Source organism: Falco peregrinus, chromosome 2, assembly GCF_023634155.1.
Source record: "Falco peregrinus isolate bFalPer1 chromosome 2, bFalPer1.pri, whole genome shotgun sequence".
In the NCBI taxonomy this organism is placed as follows: Eukaryota; Metazoa; Chordata; class Aves; order Falconiformes; family Falconidae; genus Falco; species Falco peregrinus.
The window spans coordinates 76,224,262-76,252,114 of NC_073722.1; the positions used below are offsets into that span (position 1 = coordinate 76,224,262).

The window sequence follows — 27,853 nt, forward strand, 5'->3', positions numbered from 1 at the left end:
CTGCATTAAGCCTGTGACCTTACACTGTGGTAAATTCGAAGCCTGAAAACTCAAAGCATCTGCAAAAAAAAAAACAACCCACCCTACGAAAAGCATCGAGGAATGCAAAAATCACCTTCCAAAACGGACAAATTCTCAGCTAGCTTAAATCAGCATAGGTCAACTGGAGGCAGCTACACCAGCAGAGACTTTCATCTGCAAGAATGCTGTGCTGTAGGCTGAAAAGTTCACTTAATTTGCAGCACAGCTTAGAATAATTAAACTGCAAGTGATCTTGCACTAGTACAAGGACCTGAAAGCTTTGCATTACAAATGAAATACTTAAGTTATACAACACACTTACCTCACCTTGAACAATCTGTACACATATGGTGGTGGTGGGGAAAATACATCTGGTAGACATCATTAAAAAACTAATTAATACCAATGGCAAGCCATCTTAAAAGGAGTTTTAATAATCAGTGTGTTTACAAATATCCAAACACATGTATTATCAAAGCGTCCACATTTATTAGCTTTAACTGCCATATGCTTTCTGAGCTTTGGGCATAAATTTTCAAAATAATTCAGAGGCTGCAATAATACATAAATATTTTCTGCTAGCTTAAATTTAATTTTAATAGCTTTTCAATTTTTTAGTTTTTATTTTAGAGTGATTAATATTCTAGATAATGTATCTGCAAGGGTTTATTCCTCTCCCTATTGACAGAAATCACAGCTCTGCCTTTGGCCTTAAATCAATAGTGATGGGGACTCAATTACTCAGTAATGCACTGCTGTATACCACCATGCTTAATCATAAAACCACAGTGCACTATTAATACCTAAATACGATCTCACTTGAATGGTAAAGTCTTTTAAAAAAAAAAAAGGGGGGGGGGGGGGGGAACTAAAAACTATGGACAACGTATTTTATCTTAAAATATGGGGAGTATTTCATCAGTTCCAACACAGCTGAAAGAAATAAAGACCTTGTTCATTTGCCCATCCTAAGACCATAAAATCAGCTGTTTCAAAAACCTTGAAGATTCATAAACTACCTAATCAGTGTAAATGCAAATAAGTGAAAAACTGGCTGGGTTTTCTTTCACATAGTAGGTAACAGACATCACAACTGAGAAAATATTTTAAAATATGTATTAAAAATAGGAATGTTTTCACAATGGAGCTACATTTTTTTGTAATCAATATCATGTCTTTTAATGAAAAGGCAGTGTACACTGGCCTATCTCCATTGATTTCAGTGGAATGGCACTGCTTCACAACAGCTTCAGAATGGGCAGAGGTTTATACTACGCTCTACCACACTCCACCAAGATTAAAGAAAACTATAAAGGAAAACACTCCCATGCTTTCCTTTTCAGGAGTGAGACATACTGTTACATGTGAGAGACGTTTCTAAAAGATGCAGATTAAGAACATTCTAGTACACACTAAAAAAAACCCAAACCCAACGTTTGTAAATCCACTAGTCTAGACAGACCATCATTTTGGTGTCTAAAACATCAAAAAATCATAGGATCTACTTCTCACTCCGTATGTTCTTCCCTCCTCCAGTTTCAGCCTAATCCTTAGTTTAACTCAAACACTCCTGCCAGAGAAAGTCAGATGTCAAACTTAAAACGCAGAAGATATTAAGCATGTGAATACAGTGCCACTCTACATGGTCAAGCATTAGGACCTAAGCTGAATAACAACCACATCACACAGACAATGTCCAAATACAAATAACAACTTTCCTCCCTTAGTTATTTTATTCATCTGCAACTGTTCATTTTGTTTTTCTTATGAAAGATCTTAAGATTTTGCTTTACACGTACGCCAGTACACACAAAATGCATGTCTGCCAACTGCTGGTCCATCACAACTGCCACTGTCAAGTACTACATCATTTAATTTTATGGTGAAAAGATATCATGGGTTTCCCCCCCATACAGTCTCTTGGTTTATACATCTATGCTTCCTAGTATGGTTAAATGGGCCTTTCTTGAATAACAGAAATATAAAGCAGGTATTAACTTACCTTACGCCCATCACTTGCATGGCAGTTCACATTTAAAGGAGTCAATAAAGCCATCAGTTTTTCTTCATTACCACTCCTGTAAATGGAGAGGAGAGGATTACAGAAAGGGGGGAGAAAAGACAGAGCTCCTTGCAAAACATTTGCTAAGGAGCTGGGTGTATCAAAGTATAGTATATTGCAATCTGTACTCTGCTAGGGAGAATATCAGATAGCTAAAGGATCTTCTGAACATTTCAAAACCAAGGGTAAATACAGAAGATAATACCAATTTTGCAGTTAAGCATATTACAAACGATCACGCAAAACCACCTACTAATTTCTCTATTTAACCTCACCTTAGATTTCCTTTATCTAATTTTACAGATCCTCTAAAAGCCATCTGCCAAATTAAATACATTTTCCTAGCATATGGCCCATAACATTTGAAACAACCACGTAACAATATCCAGCAAATTTTTAGAAGGGTTAACAGTCTATATAAAATGGTCCTGTGACATCAGAGGAAAGGATGAAAGCATCTTCGGAATATATGACTGAAGTTTACACGTTTTGCATAGGCTTCCTTATGCTCTGTTCTGATAAAGCCTATTTTCAAAATGTATCTTAAGGTAGCAGTACAAATCGAAAGAAAACAGAAATTCCTGTATTTAAATTGCCCCTAAAAAGAACAGTCACAAAATGATAAAGAGAATTTAAGCAGCTTAAAGCAAAAACTCAATATTAACCTTATAACCACCATAGTAGGGGATTTCAATTACATAAACAGGCTTTTCCATTTGTACTAGACTGTAAAGTCCAAAGAGATTTATGCTAATGAAGTGGTTTGTTTGCATCATTTCGTGGAAAGGCAATGACAAAACATTACTGTTTTAAAATTCCCTTTTCCTCTACTCCTTCCACCCCCAAAATATGCTTTATATTCTAAGCAGCACTCACCTAGCAGCTTCCAGGAGTTCGTCCTTCTTGTATTCACCTAAATGATTGCAAAATATCATGCTGTTAGCATTTGGCAGAAGACAGATTAAGAAATGCAGTAGGAAGCAAATACAGAATTAAAACAGAGAAGAGGAGGAAAAAAGCCCACACCCCGCTGGGTGATGGAGCTGTGACGTTAGCCAGCTTGTGGAGGCAGCATCACCAGTACCTTGGAGACGGGCAGCAAATTGACGCATCTTCTTGTCCAATCCTCAGATGGAAAGGCTTTCTTCGGACAACCAATGACTGCGAAATCTTGTGTCCAGAAACACAGTCCCGCTGATAACAGCATGTCAGCTGAAGACAATGTCCCCACCCCCTGCCCTATTCAGTATGTCACATTATACTTGGGAAGCATAATAAATTCCGAGACAAAAGCGAGGCAGTGCGGCTTTTTAAAAGGTACAAATTACCAGTCTCCAAAGCTCTCACCTGTCTATTTGAACGGTAATTAGACTTCAGCAAGTTCTTCAGAAAAGCAGTGATTATTTTAAAAAATCCAAATATTATATCATCAGCCACTTTCCAAGAAAATCCCCATTTGAAATAAAAAGCGTAGACAAAAGAGCATGAACTCTCCGAGAGATTTTGTTACGAGACTCAGATCAGAGATAACCGCAAGTAATGTTAAAGCAACATTTACATTTGAAATTGAGTTACAATAGACAACTCAGAAGGGTTGTTGCATCACAGGGTTAAAATTACATGTGAATATCTTAAAAAGAGCATAGGACAAGACAACCTGTGGAAATCAGACTGTATTCTCAAAGCTGAATCGTGACAACATCGTGCAATACAAATAAGGGAATTTCAATTCAGAAATTAGAAAAGTGGCTTTTTAGCAGCTTTATAAAGTCACAGAGCAGAAGGTATCCTAAGACCCAAAAGATGCAGGGCTTGAAAAACATACTGTACACCACCTGCCAGAGAATTAAAGCCTCTAACCACAATGCTATAAGAAAAAAAAGAAAGATGAAGCTGTCCTGAAAAAAAAAAAAAAAAACACCAAACCAAAAAAACCCAACCAACTAAAACCACACACACATCTTTGTGCTGCCTCCTATGTGTAGTTGTAATAAGTGTCCAGTGAAACTGTCATCAGAGGTGAGGAAAGCCATCGGGCCATGGGAAATACCAGGCTGGACTGCAGGTACACTGGAAGGTTCCTCTGGAAACAACATTGTTCAACAAAGAGCTTCTCTAGGCTGCAGAAGGAGAGTTACAGTCCTCATCCATCACATCTGATACTCCCCCCACCATAGCTCCTCCGGTTATCAGCAGAGGGGGACAAAATCCACAGCAAACTCAGCCCTTTCCAGGGCCTTAAGGAGCCCAGTTCAGTTGAGCATCCTGCCTTCACCAAGGGTAAGGAGGAAGAGGGTGAGCACACACCGACATGCACCCCCCACCCCATCCCCTTGGCTGCAGCTGAGAAATTCTCAAGGGCAGTACCTGCATCTCATCACACCGGCAAGTTTTCCTTTCACAAGTGTGTTTAATTGCTTTCTGAAGCACATTCAGCTTTGGGAATTCACAACACCCTGCAGCAAGGAGTTCCACCACGCAACTGCCTCTCAAATGATGGGTCTCTTAACAGAGGGGTCCTGTGTTGCTGAACCCTAGTGATGGAGCAGATGAGTTCAATGCCAAGACAAAGAAGTGAAATTGTTGTTTCAAATATAAGCCATGAAAGTTAATTCAGCTTTTGAAGAATTTATACAGCAGTCCTAAAAACTTGATCATGAAACAAGTCAAATGATAGAAAAATACGATCACCTTTGTCTTTACACTGCTCTCCAACTTCAGAGAGGGTTCCTGTCCACCGTAGGTGTCCACCTTTTCAAGCCAAGGCACGGCACATGTTCCCTCCACCTCACTCACCCATCCACCCTCTTTTTTTTTTTTTTTTTTTTTTTTTTAAAGTGAAGATAATGGGTACAGTTGTGAGTGCTTCAAGTCAACACTGACTGAAAAGCTCTGGCCAAGAGGTGAGGAAGGAAAAAAAAAAAGAAAAAGAAAAAAGAAAAACATTCACTTTATTACTACTGCGTTATTTGTGCAACAATCTTAAACAGCTGGATTTCCTGCAGGAGAGTTACTGGCCTTTATTATATCAACACTTTAGACACCTAATCAGATTAAAGACCTGTTTGCACATTCTGGTTTGGCAGTGCATCTAGCAGTCCTAACCAGGCTTTTGAATACTATTAGGTTAGACAAGCGTAATAATTTTCTGTTGTGCTCAGTAAGCTGGTACTTTAAAATGCAAAGGCCCTTTCCTCAAGTATCTTGATTAGCAAAAGCATTACTGACCAACAGAAATGGAAGGCTGTGGCTCTTGATTTAGAAACATCCCACTGTATGCCTAAGTAAATCAGTTACTTTTATTAAGTGGTACTTTGAAAAAAAGATATTTACAGACACCACTGAAATTCACACAAGTAATTTTGAAATTCATCACAGCTGTCCCACACTGTTATGGATTAGGAAAATATTACCTTGTAACTGGCTGACTTTATTATTCTCGAAGTGCCATTGTATTTTGCAAAGCATCACCTAAAATGAGACAGACACTTACAGCACACCATCAGGTTTGCTAAAAAAGGCCAAGTGCTCTTCATAGGGCTCTGCTCTCCCAGCTTGGGATGGGAAAGGGGAACCCCTCGGCCACCCAACAGCTGGTGGGATGCCACTGAGCCCAGGGAGGGCTGGCTGATAGCATTCAGGAGAAGTGGGTGGCACTGTCCACAGGACAGGCTGCTGCTGGCACAGGCTGTGCTCCCACCAGAGGGCTCTGCCAACACAGCTAAAGCCACTTGGCTACGAAGCGTATCAAAGGCCATCCTGCAGCATTTGGCCACAGCCACCCAATAAAATATTCATTTGCAAAGCATTTGAAAACAAACCATGCGTGCTTGTGGCACGGATGAATTTCAAGTTCTGAGCTGAAATACAGGAATACGGGCCATCAACTTTCACATAATACTTCTGATCAAAGAATGTCAAACTGTTTTACTTGAACCAAGCTAATAACATCACTTAAAGAGCTCCTTTGGGCAGGTTAGGATTTATCGTTTTGCAAAAGGGCATCTGCAGAACAACACAGGCAACAGCCTGAATTTTCCAAATCTCTTAGCAGTTGCTAGCTTTGAGAGAAAAACATCTTTCCAATCGCAGCATCAATACAGAGGATTTTTGGCAGCAATATTTTGGACAGCACAAAGCCTGTCTGCCAGGGGTGTGAAACAGACCCTGCCACAGAAGACCAAAACTGAAATATGAGGTTGCAAACAATTTTCATCTATTTGCTGTCCAGCCTTTCCACCGTATCTCAGCTCAACCCCTCCTTTCTGTATTTCATGGCAAGCCCAAACACACAGCCACACCACCAGACACATTCTGCCTCACTAGGTAGGTGAGAACTTGCCAGGCATGCCTCCCTTCTCCATACAAGAGAGCCAGAGCAACAGCCCCAGAAGTTTGCCACTTCTTGGTCCAGCAGCCCAGGAGGAGGGTACGGACTTGCTCACCTCTGCAGGCCTGAAGGTGAGGACAGAAAGGGTGTGAACTGAGAAGCAGAGAAAGCTATACCAAAGCAGTGTCCCTGTTCCTATCTTGTCAGACAAAAGCTGGTAGGTAAGCAGAAACTGCTCAGGGTCTGGTGTTCACTGCATCTGATCAAGTTCATTGCTTACAGCTTGCTCAGCATCCTCTAAACCATGAGGTTGCCTACTTGCTCCCAGCTCCAGATCACACCACTGCTTCTCCATTTATGCTGGAACTAGGTGGTCACCACCGATAAGCACAGATAACCAGTGTTTCAAAGTACAGCTACCACCAGGCAGCTAACTAGCCCTATCTCTGGCCCCTCCCAGGAGAAAACCAGTTACCTCCAAGACCTCTGGTCAGCTGCTACAAACTACAGTGACCACAGCTCCACATGCTATGTAGCCACTGCTGTACCTGGCCCTAGCTGCATTTTGCAGTAGCTGATTAGCAGCAAATGCTTATTAACTATGAGGCATCAAAGGCTGCTTGCACCCTGCGGTTAAGCAGATCAGTAGTTGGAAGCTCAACTGAGATCTCAGTGGAAGACAGGAGACCTTGCCTTGCGCTGAGACAACACGCTGATCAGCAGCCACTTTGAATCCAACGGCAGCAGATGAAAGTAACTGAAGAAGAGTACTGGACTGGAGATATACAGACATATAGAGGAACATTTTATTTGGGAGAATGACAGACAGGCATGCACCAACAGTGACAGGCTGATACCTTTATGGACTCCTAATGTACTCCCTTCGTTTGTGCTTTCCAGCTTAATGATAGAAGTTGCAGACAGTAAAGCACAACCAGCCTGTTGCACCTAGTCTCCAACAAACCCTCCTCTACCATCAACCTGTTCTTCCTGCTTCCCATCTTCAGGGGTGCCACCTTCCTATTTTTGTGGTTATTCATGCCAGATGATTAGGTGGCGTTACACTGGGTCACGCTGGAAAGCTAAGTGTAGCATAAATCAATTCCGTTATTAAAGAGTTACAAGGAGTAACAGTCACTCCACTTCTAGCTTTAGCTGACTAAAACCCTTTATTTTAAACTTACTAGACGAGTCTGTGAAACACAACCATCATATATGCATGCGTTCGAGACAAAAGAAAAAATCTGAAATTCTGGAAAAAACTAACATAATGAAGCAATCCTACAGCATACTTTACAGACAAATAACCCTATTTCACCCTCCCCCAAAAGCGCTGAAATTTTATCTGAACACTGCAAGCTGAAAAACCTATCTGAATACATGGCATAAACTAACAGTGCTTCTTCAATGCATCTACACTAAGAAACAAGGTGAATTGCTCTCCTTTCTCTCTTTCCCCCCGTACACGTCAGGTAATACAGAAACCAGCCAGAGCTAAAGTATCAACTTGGACAAAGCATTTTTTTGCATCATCAAACTATCACATGCCAGTTTTCCACAGTGAGGACAATTCCCTAAAAATTAATCCCACGCAGATCAAACCAAGCCATTATTATCCAAAATTAACAGCAGAAAATAATGGGCGGGAAATGGATGAAACTATTTGCTATCAAATCTAAAAACTAAAGAGGATTAACAAGTTGCACATCATACGGAATCACAGTTGCAATTTAAATCCCCAGACGACTGATAAACGGTGAAAAAAATTTACACTAGCCAACAGTACCCTGCTTCTGAGGCATGGACAAAAGGATGTGGGCCTGATGAATGTTCAACTGTGGCCACAGGCTGGGGAGAGAAGATTCATGAGCATCACAAAATGGTTGAGGTTGAGAGGACCTCCAGAGGATCTTCTACTCAAGCAGAACCACCTAAAGCAGCCTGCCCAGAACTGTGTCCAGGCAGCTTCTGAATCTCTCCAAGGACAGACACTCTACAACCACTCTGGGCAAGCGTACCAGTGCTCAGTCCCACTGAGCTTGACTCACTTTCCAGGTGACAATCTCTTCAGGACATCCTGTTTCTTTCTTGGAAGCTGCAGGCCTAGCAGCACTGGAAGTCTGGGGTGAAAACCTGCTCCGTTACAAAACATGGCAGCTCTACATTTGACTTCGACCACAGACCACCTACCCTGAAAACCTGAAGTACCACTTCTGAAAATCAATGTCCCACACAAAGATTGACAAAGTACTTGTGAACAGCCCTGCAGATACTTTCCAAGTAAGTATTCAGAATTACCCAGCAACACAGTTGACATGGGCTCCCCAGAACAACAGCAGAAACAGTGGGTATCAGAATCTCTCCTTTTTCCTCATTTAAGTGTTTCTAGTGCCTTTGCAACTGGGTACTCTGTTAACACGGGAACGCATGGGTCTGCTGGGAAATCAGCATCAGAGCCCTGATGCAGCTGGGGGCACTGAGAACTTGTTTTTACATCAGATTCATTGCTTCATCCAGCTCAGCCTCTGGCCATCCACGCAGGTCCCCGAGAATGAAGAGCCTGGGCAAGATGGTGCAAAGAGGGAAGGGAAGCAGATTCTGCATTTGGGTTGGCACTGCTACAAAGAAAGCAACCTATGGCTCAGAATCCAGAGTTTACCAAAAAAATAAACATCATAGAAATAAATTCCAATATACCTTTTCTAAGACCCTCCAGGACTTCACAGATGTATGAGCAAGCAATGAGCGCACATCCACACATGCCATCCTTTTTAATGCACTGCGATCTTATTTAAGTATTTTAAAAAAATATTCAAGTTCTATTGCTTGTGGCAGAAGACTAGGGTTTGGGTTGGGGTGGGTTTTTTTGCAAGTGGTGTTTGAGGTTTTTGGTTTTGTTTTCTTTTTTGCTTGTTTTTTTAAACACATTTTTTTTTAAGCAAACTCAAATTTATTTTCAACGTGGCTGTTTTTGAAAGGGTCCAATCACACCATTAAAATACTCACCAGTTCCTTCTCATTTAGCTTCTAAGTAAAGCAACAGGTGAGCCTAAAACATGGAGTTAAATCAGAGCAAGGTACTTTTACCATACAAAAAGCACAAGGTTGTTGGAGTAACTGCCTGACAGCAAAAAAAATTCAACAATATAAAAAAGAAGTATGTTGAAATAATATCATTTGGGAAAAGGCATTTATACCTAAGAAGTACAACACATGAGAAGGATAAGGAACAAAAATAATAATTTCAGGTTTTATTATTATACTCCTTCCCACTTTTTTGGCTTTAATTTCTTTATGCCTCTTGCACTTCTCCACTCAGCTGTTTCTCTCAAGTGAATGGGCTGATTTTATAAACTGTCTTGACAAATAGGCTTGACCAGGAACACAGCAACACCCTAATTTTAAGCTCATCACAGATAAAAACCACCAAAGCAACTCTACTATATGCAAGAGTGACAGAAAACCAACTCAGGAGATTGTGTCTTCACTAACAAGTTGCAGACAAGGGGAAATGTTACCAAGGAGGAAAGGTTTGGTACCCTGCCTCTGCCTCTTCTCCTGAAGGTGAGTCATGGCTGTGCATGCAGATTCAAAGCAGTCATTTTGGTTTTGGCCACAACTCTACCAAACCAGAGAGCTAGCAGCATTCTACCTGGAATAACTTTCAGTTACGTGGACAGAGCTCAAATCCAGAGCATTCCTGATTTAGTCTTCTAGAAACGGAAAGCTGGATCTCTAAGGCCTTGCAGGAAGCAGCACATCAGGAAAACTGCAGCTTTGTATAGCAGAGATTGGCAAAACCTCTGCTAATGTCTTAGGTGATGGAAAAGGTCCTTATCATCAACTCAAAGCATATATATTACATAAGTCTATATAAGATACAGTGACTATTAGATGCTGTTTTCATCTCTAAGTATATATTGCACACGTACATTATGGGGGTTTTGTCACTAGGAAGAATTAGGTGCTATATCAAAATGGGTCTTTGTTGCACGTGCAATTATCACAGAATGATTGGGGTTGGAAGAGACCTCTGGAGATCATCTAGTCCAACCTCGTGCTAAAGCAGGTTCTCCTAGAGCAGGTTGCACAGGATCGTGTCCAGGTAGGTTCTGAATGTCTCCAGAGAAGGAGACGCCACAGCCTCCCTGGGCAGCCTGTCCCAGGGCTCTGTCACCCCCAAGGTAAAGACATTTTCCCTCATATTCAGACGGAACTGCCTGTGCTGCAGTTTGTGCCCATTGCCCCTTGTCCTGTCGCTGGGCACCTCTGAAAAGAGCCTGGCCCCGTCCTCTCGACACTCGCCCTTAGGTATGTGTAGACACCGATGAGATCCCTCTCAGCCTTCTCCAGGCTGAGCAGGCCCAGCTCCCTCAGCCCTTCCCCGTAAGGGGGATGCCCCGGTCCCCTCATCGCCCTCGCAGCCTCCGCTGGGCCCTCTCCAGCAGTTCCCTGTCTCTCTTGACCTGGGGAGCCCAGAACTGGACCCAGTACTCCAGGTGTGGCCTCACCAGGGGGCAGGTAGAGGGGCAGGACAACCTCCCTCGACCTGCTGGCCACGCTCCTCCTAATGCACCCCAGGATGCCACTGGCCCCTTGGCCACCAGGGCACCCTGCTGGCTCACGGGCAACTTGCTGCCCACCAGAACTCCCAGGTCCTTCTCCACAGAGCTGCCCCCCAGCAGGTCAGCCCCAGCCTGTACTGGCTGTACTTGCTGTCCAGGCTCTAGCCTGTCTAGGTCTCACCAAGTGGCAGTGCAACTTTCTGGTGTATCAGCCACTCCTCCCAGTTTTGTATCTTCAGCAAAGTTAACAGGGGTACCCTCTGTCCCTTCAGCCATGTCACTGATGATTAAGTTGAAGAGGATCGGACCCAGCACTGACCCCTGGGGAACACCACCAGCTACAGGCCTCCAGCCAGACTCTGCGCCGCTGATCACAACCCTCCGAGCTCTGCCGTTCAGCCAGTTCTCGATCCACCTCGCTGTCCACCCATCTAACCCACACCTCCTGAGCTTACCTGTGAGTATGTTATGGGAGATGGTGTCAAAAGCCTTGCTGAGGTCAAGGAGACAACACCCATGGCTCTCCCCTTGTCTACTCAGCCAGTCATTCCATCACAGAAGGCTATTAGGTTGGTCAGGCATGATTTCCCCTTGGTGAATCCATGTTGACCACTCCTGATAACCTTCTTTTCCTCCCCATGCTTTGAGATGACCTCCAGGATGAGCTGTTCCATCACCTTTCCAGGGATGGAGATGAGACTGATCAGCCTGTAGGTTCCTGGGTCCTCCTTTTTGCCCTTTTTGAAGGCTGGAGTGACACTGACTTTCCTCCAGTCCTCAGGCACCTGTCCCGTCCACCATGACCTTTCAAAGATGATGGAGAATGGCTTGGCAATAACATCTGCCAGCTCCCTCAGCACCCAGGGGTGCATCCCATTGGGACCCATGGATTTGTGGGTGTTAGGTTTGCCTAAATTATCTCTAACCTGAACCTCCTCAACCAAGGAAAAGTCTTCCTTTCTCCAGACTTCCTCTCTTGCCTCCAGGGTCTGGATTCCTGAGGACTGGCCTTAGCAGTAAAGACTGAAGCAAAGGAAGTATTCAGTAATTCAATTATAGCACCATTAAGTTTACAGTTGGCACATAACATACCTCTGTTTCTCAGAGGAGCTCTTTTCAGTGGTGCTGACCTATTTGTTAAAAAATGCTATCAGATTTCCTTCACCATACAGCAGCAGGAAGATGAAAAAGTCCCTTTGTCAGAGGGTTTCAAATGCCTTAACTCTTAAATTGTAAGATACAAAGATGAAGCTATGTCAGTCATAGCAGTCAAACAGGATTCTTCCTGAACGTGCAGGGAAAGGACAACACACAACACTGCAAGACCACAGCAACAGTAAAAAACCCCAACCCAATAAAGCAACAAAAAAACCCTAAAACCATCTATCATGTAGTGATCCATATAATAATCTTACCTTCAACAATACTACCATACCCTACAATATAATTTCTTCTGAAATAAATCTTGACAAATCTTCTAAAACTCATTCTCTTTAGTGTACCTGTACAAGTAGTTTCAATTTCTTCATATTAGTGCATTCTACCCATATAAACACCATGGACACATCCATTTCTTATTCGTAGTGTGAAAAACATTATTTTCAATACAACTGCTATTTCATAATACTGTACTTTTCTTGAGGGCATACCACCACTCTCATCTGTCATGTCTTCAGGCAGATTGGAAGAGGAAAAAGAATTGCAGAATTTCAAGAGACTGGGAAGAAAATCCAAACCTTCTGCACATCAAAACACACTGGTGAGGGGGAAAAACCAAAGGGCTTCAGGCTCATCTTTTCACCGAAGTTCAACACTCATGAGATCTCTTGTGAAATACATGTGGAAAAGGAAATTTGACTGTGTTTTTCCAGAGCTGTTGAGCCTTCCCCACCACTCACCCCTTTGTGCCTCATGCAAAGGAACATTCCTATGGCTCTCCCTCTTCCCTTCATTTCTTGTATTAATTCCAGTTATCAGCAAACAAACCTCCACTGCAATTCCCACTACTCCAGCCATGCTCTATATTAATAATGAATAAACTGTCCTATTCCATTTTTCCAGCAACTATCTCTTTCTCATTTCTGTGATATGTCTGCATATGTATTTTCTCCCCAAGATTTCTAGGAAATCTGTCCAGACAAAGACAAAGGACTAAGAAACTCTCTTTGTCAGAGACTTCAGTACAGTAGATGTGGACAAATAGCCAAGTAGTACATCCATAACTGAGCAGGAAAAATAAGCTGCTTTCAGATCGGTGCATCCTTTTCAAAAGCCAGCTCCCTCCCCTGTCTTTTCAAACAATCTCCTCAAACAAGGAAATTACTTGATTCCCCAGAATATTCTCCAAAAAGAAACCACAGAAATGCCTGTTTATAACTGACACAAAGCATGGAAGAAACCCAGCAGCAAATACATACATATAACCCTCAGGAAAGCCATACTGTACAAAAGCAAGCTCCAAAATTATTCTCCATCATCTAATCTTTCTCTGAAAAGAACTCCAGAGTGAACATGAGCAGACTAGCATTTGCAATGTCTCCAATTTTCCCCTTGTAGATATAACATGCTAGCAAGCTGAGGACACTGTCTGAAAATCTACAGCTGGATTCAAAACTGAAGCATTTATTTTAACCAAAAAATCTATACTCTCTTAGATACAGCAAACACGATGGATTTTGTACTAACAATTTGTACAGATTTAAAGGAGTGGGTTTTTTTTAATGTTTGCTAGGAAATGAATACGAGAGACATAAAACGTACATATATGCCAAATCATTTTTTTACTGACTTACGGAGTTTTTTACTCAACAGTACAATCCCTCCTCTGTACACCTGAAGCTGCCCCATGTATTCAGACTTACTCTACAAGCCTGAGAAAACAGAGACTGCCACCTTGTAAAAACACACACATATTGCCACGCTTGCCCTGCAGCACATACCCTGGAAGGAACTCAAATCCAGTTAAATCACTTCTGTACCTCCTAGACAAAAACCCAAAACATTTCCTATGCCTCCTGGGCCACAGAGCTGTGAGCAGAAGCAAGGAACTCCTTTGAAACTGGAGGAAACACAGGGCAAACCTGTCAAACACACAGCAATGAAACCACCTAGCTGTATTTTGGAAGTTAAAGAAAATAATGCTGCAACATTGCTTTTACTATCAAGAGCAGACGTATCACTAAAGGGAAGAGAGTTAACATATTTTTATGCAATGCTTAAAGTACAGCAAATAAACCCTTACTGAAAGTAAATAAAAGAAGACGTAATAGATCTTGTTATAATGAACAATTTTGTCATGCCAAACAGGAAACGAATCTGTCAATTCTGTTTAAATATTTTGAAAAGTATGCATTTCCCCACAACAAAAAAAAAGGTAACAAAATAACCCAACTGCTTTTCCACTTATATTAAATCCATAACTCGATTTTATCTCACTGTTGTGGGCAAATTTCCCCTCCCCATGGATTTTTATTTGCCAGTTAAGAGTCAAAAGACAGTTGGAAAATAAGGAAAAGCTTGGTACAATTTGAGCGAGAGAGGAGACAGCAGCATGGCTGGAAACAGGGTATGTGGATCGATATGAAAGACTTGTGCTAGCACCTGAGAGTAAAGAAAAGCTGTGTTTGACTTGCAACGTCCCTACCCTCCCTTATCCTTCCTATTAGGTCTTATGATACAGGGAATAGATACTTAAAAGCAATGGTTCCCTTTGTCTCACTTCTAAAAATTATCTTTAACTCTTTTTCTGAACACACATTTGCACTAGCAGCGATCAGTCACAGTAACTCTGCTCAAGCTTTGCCAGATCTAAGCAGTGGTGTGGTCTCTCCGTACCCACTTGGGCAAAGATCTCTGTGCCCCACATGGGGCTAGGGGTGTGCTGTTAAGAGGAAAGAAAGTTTGGATTTAACCAGAAGTGTTCAGAATTAAATCTGCAAACCGTTGTTCCTTACTAAAAAGTATCTATTAAAATACCAGCTGGGGGAAAATTAATTTGTTATTTACATTCAGGCAATTTTTGCTACTCCTATTGGAATAACATACCACAAGAAGGAAATATAGCAATAATATCTACTGCCAATATGCAGGAGGTCTACCTGTGAAGGGTTACATTATTTACCAACAACGAAAGAATAACAAACTACTACATACAGCTCAAGTTTTGTAAACATTTTCAGTCCCTTACATCCACCTCATTGTTTTAAATGCTTTGCTAGTCAAATGTCTGATAGAACAGTTCAGGTGGAAGGGACTGACAATAACCATGCAGTCCAACTGCTTGACAAGTTAAAGCACACTAAGGGCATTGCCCAAAAGCCTCAAACACTGACAGGCTTGGGGCATCAACCACCTCTCCAGGAAGCCAGTCTGCCTTTGACCACCCTCTTGGTAAAGAAATGCTTCCTAATGTCAGGTTTTCCCTGATGCAGCTTCGAGCCATTGCCGTGTGTCCTGTCACTGGATACCAGGGGGAAGAGCTCAGCATCTCTCCCTCTCCACCTCCCCCCCTCAGGGAGCTGCAGAGAGCAACGAGGTCGCCCCTCAGCCTCCTCTCCAAACCAGACAAGCCCAAAGTCCTCAGCTGCTCCTCATAGGCAACAGGATTACACATATGACTTCTTCAAAAATAACCCTCATTGCCACAAAATGACAATATAGTTCATTACAAAGACTGGAAACAGAACAGCACCACAGAAAAAAACTAAGAAGGCTTATTGCAGGAAAGACATACTAACATTACTTAAAGACAATGAGAGCAGCCTGGGGAACTGAAGCTCTTATGTTTCATCTCCGAAGGAGAGTATTTGTTTTTCAATTTTTCATTTATGCACAGAAAGTTTCATCTGATGCAACAGAGGGCTGCCTGTTCAAGAGTTACCCTACACAAGCTGGCTCTACAGAAACCAGTCAGCAGTCATGTCCAGGTTGACACTGTTGACAGAACACGTGCGCTGTCACAGGTATGTCCACGAATAAAGCACCTTCCAAACCAGATGATCCCCCTTCATTGCAGGCCAGAATGGAAATATATAAATTGTGTGTACCCTCAGCACAACACCTCTGCAGGTTTCTGTGCAATTAGACTACCTGAAAGGTAGTTTAATTACGTTCTGCATGAAGTAAGGCAAAATACTGCTTTCCATTCTCAGTTACTTCCAGTAATTCTCATTTTTAAAGACTCTGCTTACCTCAAATAGTTCAAAATATAATTGGCCAAAAAGTATTTCTGTATTCCTCATTCATCATAACCACTGATGATCTTAAATATCCCCAAGAAAATACATTTAAATGATCCTCTTAAAAGGTAATAGGATTACCAGCAGCTCCTAAACCAGCCTATTTTGCCAGTGGCTTTATTTCAAAGTTATTCTGAAGTATGCTTCATTTTTAACCTCCAAAAAAGTGGTATTTCAAACCTCCATTTGACCTAAAATAAAAAGAGGACCATGCAAGAATTAACACAGGTTTTCTCTACTATGTTCTAGGTGTATTAGTTCACCATGAGCTCAGTATTACCACTCCTTCCAGAAAGCGCGTACCATCAAGGAGAAATAATACTGTACTTTCCCCACCACTAGCTTAGAATTCTTGCTTATCCATTTCTGTTAAAGCCTAGTTACTGATGCAGGAGATGGTGAGATCCATTACTGTGAGACATTGCTTCCTGACATGGACTCCTTTTTGCCATCCTCCAAGCACATCTCAGCAGAACAGAGCAAAGACAGGTTATAAGAGAACTGGGTCAGTCCTCAGAGCACTGGACAATGAAAACTGCAGGGAGGACGAACAAAGTCCCAGAGAAAAGACAGTTCTCGCTAGATCACATTGTGCCATTAAAATAGTTCTCGCATATATATCAAGCATAACGACCTTTAGTACAATCAAAATGGGTTTGGATTTAGATGAAGGACGCAAGGCTGAAAAGAAACAGGTAACAGGTAAGGCAATATGCAAAGGGAGGGAGTAATAAAAGTTTTCATTTCCCTTTTTCTATTCAACAGTCACTCCAGCAGTCTTGACCCCTGGCAGTGAGCTACCTAGGAGTCACAAAACAGTCTAAGACATCCACCTCTGATTTTTGTCAAGACAGTTTTTACATTTACCATTTTGGTCCAAACAGAAGACTATGCTTACATACAGAGGCTGTCATCATCTTGAACACGCAGATGGTGCTTCACAAGAAAGTTCTGATCTAAGAATCAGTGGTGACCTCTGGCAACTTGAGCCATACTTGGAAGCATGATACTTTCAGCTTTTAGGGGGGGGATTCTCAGCCAGCAGCTAAGCAGCAGGGTTTCAGCATTCACACTCCTCTTTCCCCCTTTTCTCACCTTTTTCAAGGTGCTGCTCCTAACCATAGCAAAGAGAGAATATCCTATATGGGAAGGTACAGCCACATATAGTAAGGAGCCACAATGCACACAAGTCGTAAATTATTTTCCCTCTGACTTGATAGCTCTGCAGGAGAAAAACCACTCATCTACCATGTTGCAGTAGTGCAGACAGACAAAAGTGCAGATTCTCAAGATAGAGCTACATTTTCCCTGCCAATGATCAGGAACAGGTTTCCCTGGATAGCTCAACGTTATTTCAAGAGGAAAAAATAATTCCATAAAAGGCAAGATTTACCAAGTAATTAGATGAACAATTTCTAGAACACTGATTAAAGTTCTCATCTAGCTCCCTGAAGATACTGCATCATTTGAAAAGTGAACACTTAGAATACCTGTCTTTTAGATTTGCAGGGAAGATCAACAATGCAAATGCAGAGATGTTATTCTCTCCATTCTTAGGCAAGTATCAGATTTAATACATTAACATGCTGCTGATTTTTTTAATGTGTGGTTTGTGGGTTGTTTTTTTTTTTTTTACATAGAAGAAAGATTGCCTTTTATCTACTGGAAACTGGAAAAGTTGTTCACAAAAGATTTTTTTGCTATGATTGTGTCCTGATTTGGGCTGGGATAGAGTTAATTTTCTTCTTAGTAGCTGGTACAGCGCTGTGTGAGAATAGCATTAATATCATACTTATGCTTTTAGTTGTTGTTAAGTAACATTTATACTATGTCAAGGACTTTTCAGTTTCTTGGGCCAGTGAGAGGGCTGAAGGGGCACAAGAAATTGGGAGCACAGTCAAAACCACTGACATGAACTAGCTAAAGGGATATTCCATGCCATTAAAAAAAATAAAAATTGGAGTAGTAATTATTATTACTACTATAATAAAGTAGCAAGAGTAATATGACCATCAAGAAAAGGCTTTTATAAAAATATTAGTAAAGGCTGGACATTATTTTTTTAAAAAACAGATTAAAATATAGTCAGTTCTTAGCTATTCACAGGGAAGGTTCTAAAGGCTCTGCTTTCCTTCACCACTGCTGGTAGGAACTGAGCTCTTGATGCAAAACGCGTATTTTACTGAGTCCACCTCTCTGCACAAATTATTCAAAAGCTTTTCAGAAATGAATAGCCCAATTTCCCTGGATTCAATGACATCCCATGTTTGCTTTTTGTTACTTCTGTCCCCTCCCACATTACCTTCCCACAAGCAAAAGCAGACTCCTTCTAGAAGCTTCATGGATTCTGCACAGAATCAGTCATTTGTCGTGAGAAGCAGCTGTTCTACGGCTGGCAGTGGTAGATGTGAGGATTGAGAGGTATTCAAAAGTAGTGACATGCATCACAGGGTTTTTTTCTGCTGTCTTCACAACAGTCATACTGACACGGTCCTCCACCTACAGTCATACTAGGCTTATTTCCCAGAACAGCTGGCAGCCTTGTCAGCCACTTGCATCATCTGGCTTGGCTTACATCAGACACAGAAGCATAGCAAGAGGTGATGATTTTGTCAAAGATGGCAGTCAGGTGAAAGCTGCTAGTAATGCTGCAACTCCGTGAGTCTGCTGCTGGTGTAAGGACAGAGCTACTTCCCTGCCCAAACTGAAAGAATAAACCGAATTCTGAATCTATGCAAAAATATTCTTGCCATTACACAAAATAAAGTTCAAACAGACAAGAACAACGTTGTATTCTTTAAAGGCAAGCAAAAACAAATATGCAGAGCACAGAAGGAGGTGGACCATAATGCTCTGTGGCCAATAAATAGTCAAATAAATTTATGTGCTGAAAATGCTACTGAAACAGCAGAAAACACAGAAGGTTTCATTTCAAAACACAAGAGAATGCCCTCTAAAGAGTAAAGCGCTCACTTCTTAGTGACCCGAGGAAAATATAACACCATAGAAAGGAAACATGCCATTCAAAAATCTGCACCCTACAGAGTAGGCAACTATTTCTAAACACGTTATGATGACAACACTTCAAAATACATGCTTGAAAGTGCTAGAGCATCAGTCCTCTTAATGCAGCATGCAGTGCAGTCCTGGACTATATATAGCTTCTATTCAAAGACAAAAAAGAATGTTATCTATGAATAACAGTCTCCTGGAGGTATTTTTCCAAGTACTTTTTTTGTTTGCAAGTTATTTTAAATAGTCCTTATGTATTAAGACATTTATATTACCAATCCCCTTCCCTGAATCCTCCAAAAAGCCTCAAATCATCGCTTGTACTCCTTGCAAAGCAAAATTTTGTGCTTGTCTTTCCTTAACACCTGAAAAATGATACTGTTCTCTCTGGAATGTAACACTTGGCTCTTCTGCCAACAAAGAAGCTATCAACCACCAGTCAGTTTTTCAGCTTCTCTTGGCTCGTTCACTGACTCTAGGACTGGTACCTCACCATCTTAATTTCGCTCTTGAAAGATGCTACATCTGTGAAATACTACAGACATTTCATTGCTGCAGACAGCTAGCTGCAATTTATGGATAGAAAAGACAAGCTCCTTTGTAAAGAAATAATGTGTTTTTAATGTTTTACTGATTCTTGCCTTCAACGCTAGCTGAAGACAGAACACCCTTCTCCACTTGGCAGCACTGGTTTTCTTCCCACCAGCTTTGCCTCAGTTTTTAATCAGTTTAGCAATATAGAACATGGAGACAAAAGAAAGATAGCAGTAAGTATGTAAAAATGGAAACTGCACGTCATAGAAGGGAAACAAGAGCTGAATGTACTCTATCTGTGCACCATCCAAGAACGCTGATGGAAGAAGCACATGCTTTTTTTTTTGAAGTTCTGGTAAGATATTGTCATAAACTTACCAAGATGGCTGGCACTGCTAGTTCAGGGCCTCCTTTTAAGGCGAGATCGATGCTTGACCTCAACAGCAAGTACAGGTCAAAAACAATTTGCAGGGAAAGATGACAGAACACAGTATGTGACAGCATCAGAAAGGTAAATTACCCCAAACAAATCTTTGATGCAATTACCGATGATTAAAAGAAAAACACAGGATACCTTATCCATACAGATACACAGGGAATTACTAGTTCAGGTATCGCAGCAATGCTGAAGAACCTGAAGAGAATACAAATCAGGTTATCCCTGAAAAGAAAACCACTGGGCTAGAAGTAGGGGGGCAGCCTGCCCTGTGGCTTGAATAATTTATTCCTAATACCTTCAGTTCAGTAGGAATACCTTCAATCCATGCAGTGATCTGGCAGGGTTGATCACTGCATTAGCCACAGCTGTGTCAAGGCTGCCATTCGACCGAATTACCAATTGAAATACAACAGCAAGGTTAAAAAAACCTCATTATGATCCCAACCAAACCCCACAAAACTGTGACATGACAAAAGAGAGACAAATAATCCAGAACAACCAACATCCACATTGTCTGTCCCCATGGGACAAACTGAATGAGGCCAGAAAAGGTTAGGGGATTCTGCTCCAGTGGTCACATTACTGTAACATTAATTTTACTTCCAACACTGCAGCCTGTCAGGAAGCCTTTAATTGAAAAGCCACCTTCTTTCCCCTTACTGGACTTTCATCCTTAACTGTGCAACCCACTGCAATAGCAGTATGCCATTAACTCTGTGACTATTATTTGCACGTAATTTAAAAGAAAACAACCAAAAAACAATAAAACCAAGCACCATTTGTGATATGCTTTCACAAATTTTGCTGAACATTCAAGCTCAAGTTACAAGGTGAGGCATTTCGTATGCTCCCCTACTTTGACTCAAGGCCACTTATCACTTATCTGTCTTTATTTCACAGTCACATTTAAGCCTCCTTCTAAATCAGCGGAGAGAGAGAGAGGACTGGAAGATCTCTGTACATTAGGTGTCATTGCTGCCACTGGATCTAATAACCATTACATGGCCATGAATACCTTTAGGCTGGAAATACAAGTTCAAAGCTAGCACAGGAATGATTTCTGAACTGGGCTCTCAGCAGATTTTTGTTGTCCTCAGCACTCTTAACATCTGCATGCTAGAGCACGGTCTGTATATTAAGCAAATTATATATCATGATCATCTGTAACGACACAAGTCTTAGACTTGATGATACAGAAAGTTTCGTGGGGTTTAAACTCCTCTGCTTCGATTTTAAAAATTGTCCTTCATTTCCCCAGTTTCACAGATCCGATTCTCAAATGAACAAAGACTCATTTACTCTGCTCTGGCAGCGTAAAGCAATTTTGAAGGCTAGATCTGATGATCCTTTAGGCCACCAAAAGTAGTAACAAAATAACTTTAAACAAATGAATGAATAATCGATTCACTCTGTATTTACTTAAACTTAAAAGTCTGAAGATAAAATGTGTAATTCAGCTTTCTTCATCTGAACTTCTCAAGATTTATGTATATTTTTCCACTACTGAGAAGCTGTGGATTATAAAATGCCTATTCCAAGTGCCAAAAATAGTATGGTTAGGGCACACTAAGCTATGTTTAACTTTAAGCATGCATGTGAGCAGCCCTACTGACCTTGATATTCTCATGTCTAATATGCTTTGTTGAACTGCAGCTCCAAGAAAGGCTATCACATTTCTTAAAAAAAAAAAAAAATAAAAAATAAAAAAATCTCTTAGTCTCTTGCTCTTCAGCTCAAACCTGCACTGTAATGAATTCTGGCCTGCTGCCCTGCACTGTGCTGCCATGCTCCACTGCAAGCACACACCTATTTCAATAAACATCAGATTATCATTGCTCTCAAGGAAGACGGTACTACCTGCCTACAGTATCTCTAGAACTCTTTTTGCATAACCCTCTTGCTTTTTTCAGAATGAAGAAACCAAGTCAGTGTACTACTTCATTAATCTGTTGTTCAACTCATTTTGTCTTTTCAGCAAGGCTGACCGAGCAACAAATGCCAAATAAAAGACACCACTGCAGCCACATAATCAACTGTTCTACCTGATGCCATTATCACAGCCAACCTTCCTTCCTAAAATGATTTACATATGCACTGTGTAATGGTGTGGCAGCACAGTAATAATACTTACCAGTCTATCTAAAGCACTCGGCACTCTATAGAAACAAAAGCAACTGTGAGTACTGAATTATGAAAATCTGGACATTGCATGGATTGCCAAATCTTCTTCAGGTCAGACAAGCTATGACAAGCACTTCTTTCAACCTCCACATGATGCAGACTCAACTCCGTTGGGCAGTTTCACTCTAAATCTCTCTAACCTCTCCTTGTTTGCCAAGCAGGAAGAGATGTACTTCAACCCTCTGGAGACTACTGGAAGAGGAGGAAAACACGGAAAAAATAAGGACTTGTTTCAGACATTACTCAAAGCACATAGGTACCCAGACACATAGAAAGAAGCCATTCTAGAGGTAAGTAGGACAAGCGGGGAAAAGAAACAGAACAGTTCAGAGACAGAGGTGGTGCAGGACAAGAGAAAGAAGGGTTACAGACAGGAATAATTTTAATATCGAAAGAGACATTAAGAATCCTCCAAGTGAATTAATGTGTACAAATATCTCCTTGGTGAGTAGCAAACCCCACTGACTACCACCTGCATATACACCAACAGAATAAAATAGTAAGCATAGTGACTTTGCATCCAAATCCATTCCAAACAACACTCTGGACTGTGTTCATAAAACATTTACCATTGGTAAGTGCATAATTACAGGTAAAGTTCTCCTACCTACCTTCACCAACAGTAAGACTGTGCTCAAAGCAGTCTTTCTCTCACAAGCCTCTATTTGAGAAGCAGGACTTTTAAACCCTATTGATCTGACTGCTATGATATATACAAACATACACTCATTTGGCAATGGCAACGTCACAAGGTGGTGTTGATGTATTTGGGATCTGGTGACATTCCTCAAAATCTCCACCTCTGTAAAGAATAACAAGATTCATTGCACCTGCGAGACTTTAAAAAACTGGAATTGTTCACAGGAGAGACAAAGGCTCTAAGACTTTGTACTTCCAAATCAGGGAACTGGACGTCACTGTTGCTAAGTCTATTTGACAATATACAAATCCAGTATACTAAAAGCCTAACTTGAAAAAAACCAAATATAACAGAGGAGGAAATGGAAAGTATATGAAGGATGAAGGCACATGAATTAAGGAAAAAGTACAGAAAATAGATACCTGGTATGTTAATATGACAGCAATGACCATCTCTACACAAAGGAAGAGCTGTAATTGGAAACTTTTCGGTAAAGCAGCAACAAAAAGACATAGAGCTCTTTGGTATTTTATATAATCCCATCCTATAACAGAAACAGTCGCTTTCTTAGGAGAGGAGGCAAAAACTAAAATTTCACCCGTATATAGAGGAGAGGGATGCTATTGCTTACTCAAGACCAGTTGTTCTGACATGCCCAAGTGGGCCAACAGCAAAGTATGCGAAGGGACTGTTTCAAATCTGTCTTCTAGTTAATCTTAGTTAATCCTAACTCTTAACCTTTATCCCACCTTCTTCCATGGTATACCTCCACTCAGCACATCAGAGAAGTCTGACAGTATTTAGCTGCCTTCCCTGCCCATTCTGATACAGTTCAACATGCCTCCTGGAGCAATTATTGAGAAGATAGTTATGCTTCCAAATACTGAAACAGCATTTCAAAATGGAAATGCCTGGGACAAAGGCAGGAGCCTTGGCATTGCAAAAACCTTTGTCAATACTGTATTTATTTAATCAGTTTGGTTACTTAAAAACAGAGTTGATGCTTCCCACCTTACATCTTACTCCTGCTGTATCTTAAATCAAAGTGCAAATCCTAAAACTTACCATTCACCAGCTGACTTCTGCTCTAGATCTGATTCTACCCCAATGAAGATCTGCAGCTATAAGCATATTAGGAGCACCAATTACCGACTAGGACAGAAAAAAAACAACATCCCAGAGACCTGGGCTCAGGTTCCCCATACAACTTCAATTTTTAAATTTCTGATCACATTCGTGTCCGACTTCCAGCCTTCATGTATTTCTACAATTTCCCCTCCCCACCCCCCCCCTCCCTACATGCACTTCCATAAGATTTTGATGTGGTTTAATTAAAGCAAAACTACAGGCAAACAGACACATTTTTGATCATACACTTTCCCAACAGCATTTCACTTGTGCTACAAGAAGTAGCAGTCTTGGGTAAGTGCTACTAAATGCTGTGATTGACCAAACGTCATTTGCAAAATCTGGTGGTTTTCCTTGGTAAGTGGTAGAATCAAGAAATGGCACAAATGTATCAGCTTAGGTTTTTTTCAACAGAAAAGCTGCTAGCTGATGTCAGGGAAGAAATGCAAAGCAAATGCAACTAAACCACTGTTTGAGCCTAAACAGCACATGAAACAGTAACTTCAAATTAATTGCTTCCCTCATGTCAACTGAGCATCCCTCAGACAACAGCAAGTTTTTAGAAGTCATCCTTGTCAACTGTTTTAGTGCTCAAAGCACTTCACTAAAGATTACATAACTATTTACATTGAATGACAGCATATTTTGAACAAGTCTTTTAACAACTCATGGCCAAGCTGAAGCATTCCAATGCAATTTGCTTTCAAAAGTTTGGTAAACATCATTTAGGCTGAAAGCCTGTTGGTGTGTACTTGCATGGTTTCCTCAATCACTCACCATTTCCACACCTGGTAGCATAGTCTGGTGCTTAACTGGTACCTTAAGGAAGTAAACTGGAACAAATACTCCCTACTGGAAGTATCTAACTTTCAGCTGTAACCTGACAGCAAGTTCTTTGGAGGTTTTGCCACAGAAAACATTCAGAAACTTACAGTTTGGCCAAATTGGGGTGGACTTCCATAGGAGTAGCTAAAGGCACACCTCTGAACCAAGTGCAAACGCCTGCCAAAGTTGAAGTTCCTGCTTCAACTATGAAATATTTTGTTTCAGACACTGAGAAAATACTAGATGGGGATTTTTGGGGGTTTTTTTGGTTTGTTTTTTTACCGTAAGGATGATCAAACACCAGATCAGGCTGCCCTGAGGAGTTGTGGAATCTCCATCCTTGGAGCTTTTCAAAACCTGACTGGACATGGTCCTGGGGCAATCTGCTCCAGCTGACCTTGCTTTGAGCAGGTGGGCTGGACTAGACTATCTCCAGAAGTCCCTTCCAACTTGAGAGCTTCTGCTATTCAGTGACACCAAACCAGTTTTTAATCTCAGGTCTCTAAACTGTAAAATGAAAAAAGACATAAATCCATTAATTTTGATGGTAGGCTTAAACAAAATGTCAATAAATGATTCTCAGACACTTCTGGTTCTCGGGCAGTTCAATTTCTATTTTAAATGCAAAGGCAAGTGACAAGAAGGAAGAAAGGAGATCAAGCAGAATTGTTGAACTAAATAATTTCAGTGCTTCTATTGAAGCACCGTTACCTGAACAGACCCACAGCTAATTCCGATTTAAAAAGCATGGCCTAAAGACACTTCCTTGCTTTTGCTATCAAGTATGGGAAACCAGGACAATCATTTATGGGGTCAACAATCAGAAAACACAATAAGAACGCTGCAGCAACAAGAAAGACAGGCTCAAATGGAGAAGACATTTTCCAGAAGCCTTTCAAAAACATATCTTTGTAGATCACATAGCATGCTGGCATGAATCTGATACAGCAGCTTCATGCCAAATAATGTCTTTTAGATGCCCACAATGTTCTCAGAAAGACCACCTTGGGCAAGAGTTAGCTCACCTAAGGCTCACTAAAAAAATTGACTCCAATTGTCTTGTAGCAAGTTTTCAAATGTACAGGTTTGCACAGCTGGCCTATAAAAATTACCTACAAGGCTAAAATATCTACACCTGGTGTATCTACACCAGGCTGTACAAGTCTTCTAGACTTAACGCTTTTGATTATCTTTGAAGTAAGTTTACCAGACTGAATACATGATGCATGGGATACTATTAACACAGAGGGGAAAAGAAGTGATCTACCGGTAACAGTATGCCACTCTGCAGAAAAAAAAGGGTAAGATACACTGGTGCAAAAGAAAAATATAAGCAGTAGCACCAGCCTGAGCCCCAGGAGTTAGACCTGCAAAATAAACCTCTTTCAGTAGTCTTGATGGTACCCCTCAAGGTACCATCAGAGGCACTTCAGAGGACAACTTGCTTCTCGGGTCAAGATGGATTTTAGCACACCAGTAACTATTAACTGGTCTCATCTCCGCTGCAAATACACTGGTGTCTGCTCCCTGCAATCTGGTTCCCTTCTTGCACCAGAAAAAGCCACAGGCAGCTCCCTCTGTGCTTTCTGCATCACAACATACACCCATTATGAATGGCTCTATAGAGCCTTTTTTTCAAGACCCCTCTTCTACTTTAAAAAACAGAACGGCCATGGAAGAGTCACAATCATAGATCAGAAACTACACACTTAGGAATTTGCCATGGAGAAAGAGGGAGCAGTGGGACATTTTAGAAGCATGTTCGTGGACTTCTAAATTATTATTCTGGCTGTGATGCCAAAATCCAAAAATTATTATCTAAAGTACTAGCTCTGAAGCCTCTGGAAAATGTTAGAGACTTATTAGGGCAGGAAGAACGCCAGGAAATAAAATTTCTGGTAAGCAGTCACACAGCATGACATTTTCCTTACCCATTAAATGCAGTACTTAATATCCTCAGTTTTATTTATGTTTGTACTATATGGAGGAGTAGATGCTTTCTTTAAAGTAGAAAGTGTTATCTTAATTAGCATAAAATTTTGGTTTTACCATTATAGAGGCTTTTGTCTAGATAAATACTAACCACCATCAGCGCTGCAATGCCAAGTAAAATCAACACACATTTTTTAAATGCTTACCTGACTTGTAGCCGGCACTGTAAAGCAAAACGCAATAGAAATGACTAAAATTCACAGCAGCCAACTATACCAAAAATGATACCTGCTCTTTATACAGACTAACAAGTTACTACTACATTCTGCATTCATGTCATCTTTGAGGAGCAGGAAGATCATGCTAATTACAATGGCACAGACTTAGACTTTAATTACAGCTAAAACTCAAGCAAATCTTATTAATTACTACAGAAGTGAGATATTTAAATTTTTTAGATTAGTATACACTTCTTCCAAGGACAGATATGGCTTGAGAAAACAGTATCATTACTCACAATCAGAAATAATTCTTTTGAGGGCTCAAATCACAAAATATTTTGATAATCTTTCATGTCTAACTTCCGGATGAACAAAATATTTTCCAGGATAGGTAACAATGTAAAACAGAAAATACAATATCCTCATTTTTAAAAAAACTACATGTAAAATGGGAAAAGGTAAGTTACACAGTTTTGAGCCAGAGCAGGTGTATTCATTTTTACACTGTCCCCAGTTATGGTAAGTTTCAATATAAAGATAGCCATTTGCAAATTCAGTGAGAAAAGAAAAAAAAAAAAAAAAAAAAAAAGAGAGATGAAAACTTTTCTTCAGGTACAAGCGTTTGTTGTTTTGGTTGGGGTTTTTTGTGGTGTTTTATTATGTTATTTTTAAAGATGACAAATACACTGCAGACAAAATTGAATGTGGGATGAAGCAGAACAACTG

The 27,853-nt window shown here is 40.9% G+C and overlaps 1 protein-coding gene across 3 annotated transcripts in view; it reads right to left on the reverse strand.

Moving 5' to 3' along the window:
- TNKS (tankyrase) overlaps positions 1–27,853 on the reverse strand; it is a 141,175-nt gene that overhangs the window by 62,769 nt on the left and 50,553 nt on the right. For all 3 annotated transcript variants that reach the window (XM_055794475.1, XM_027779937.2, XM_055794477.1), the window contains exons 4-5: positions 2,960–2,996; positions 2,024–2,099 (exon numbers count right to left, since the gene is read on the reverse strand). In XM_055794475.1, coding sequence (XP_055650450.1) covers positions 2,024–2,099; positions 2,960–2,996 — 113 coding nt within the window. The remainder of the gene's footprint in view (positions 1–2,023; positions 2,100–2,959; positions 2,997–27,853) is intronic.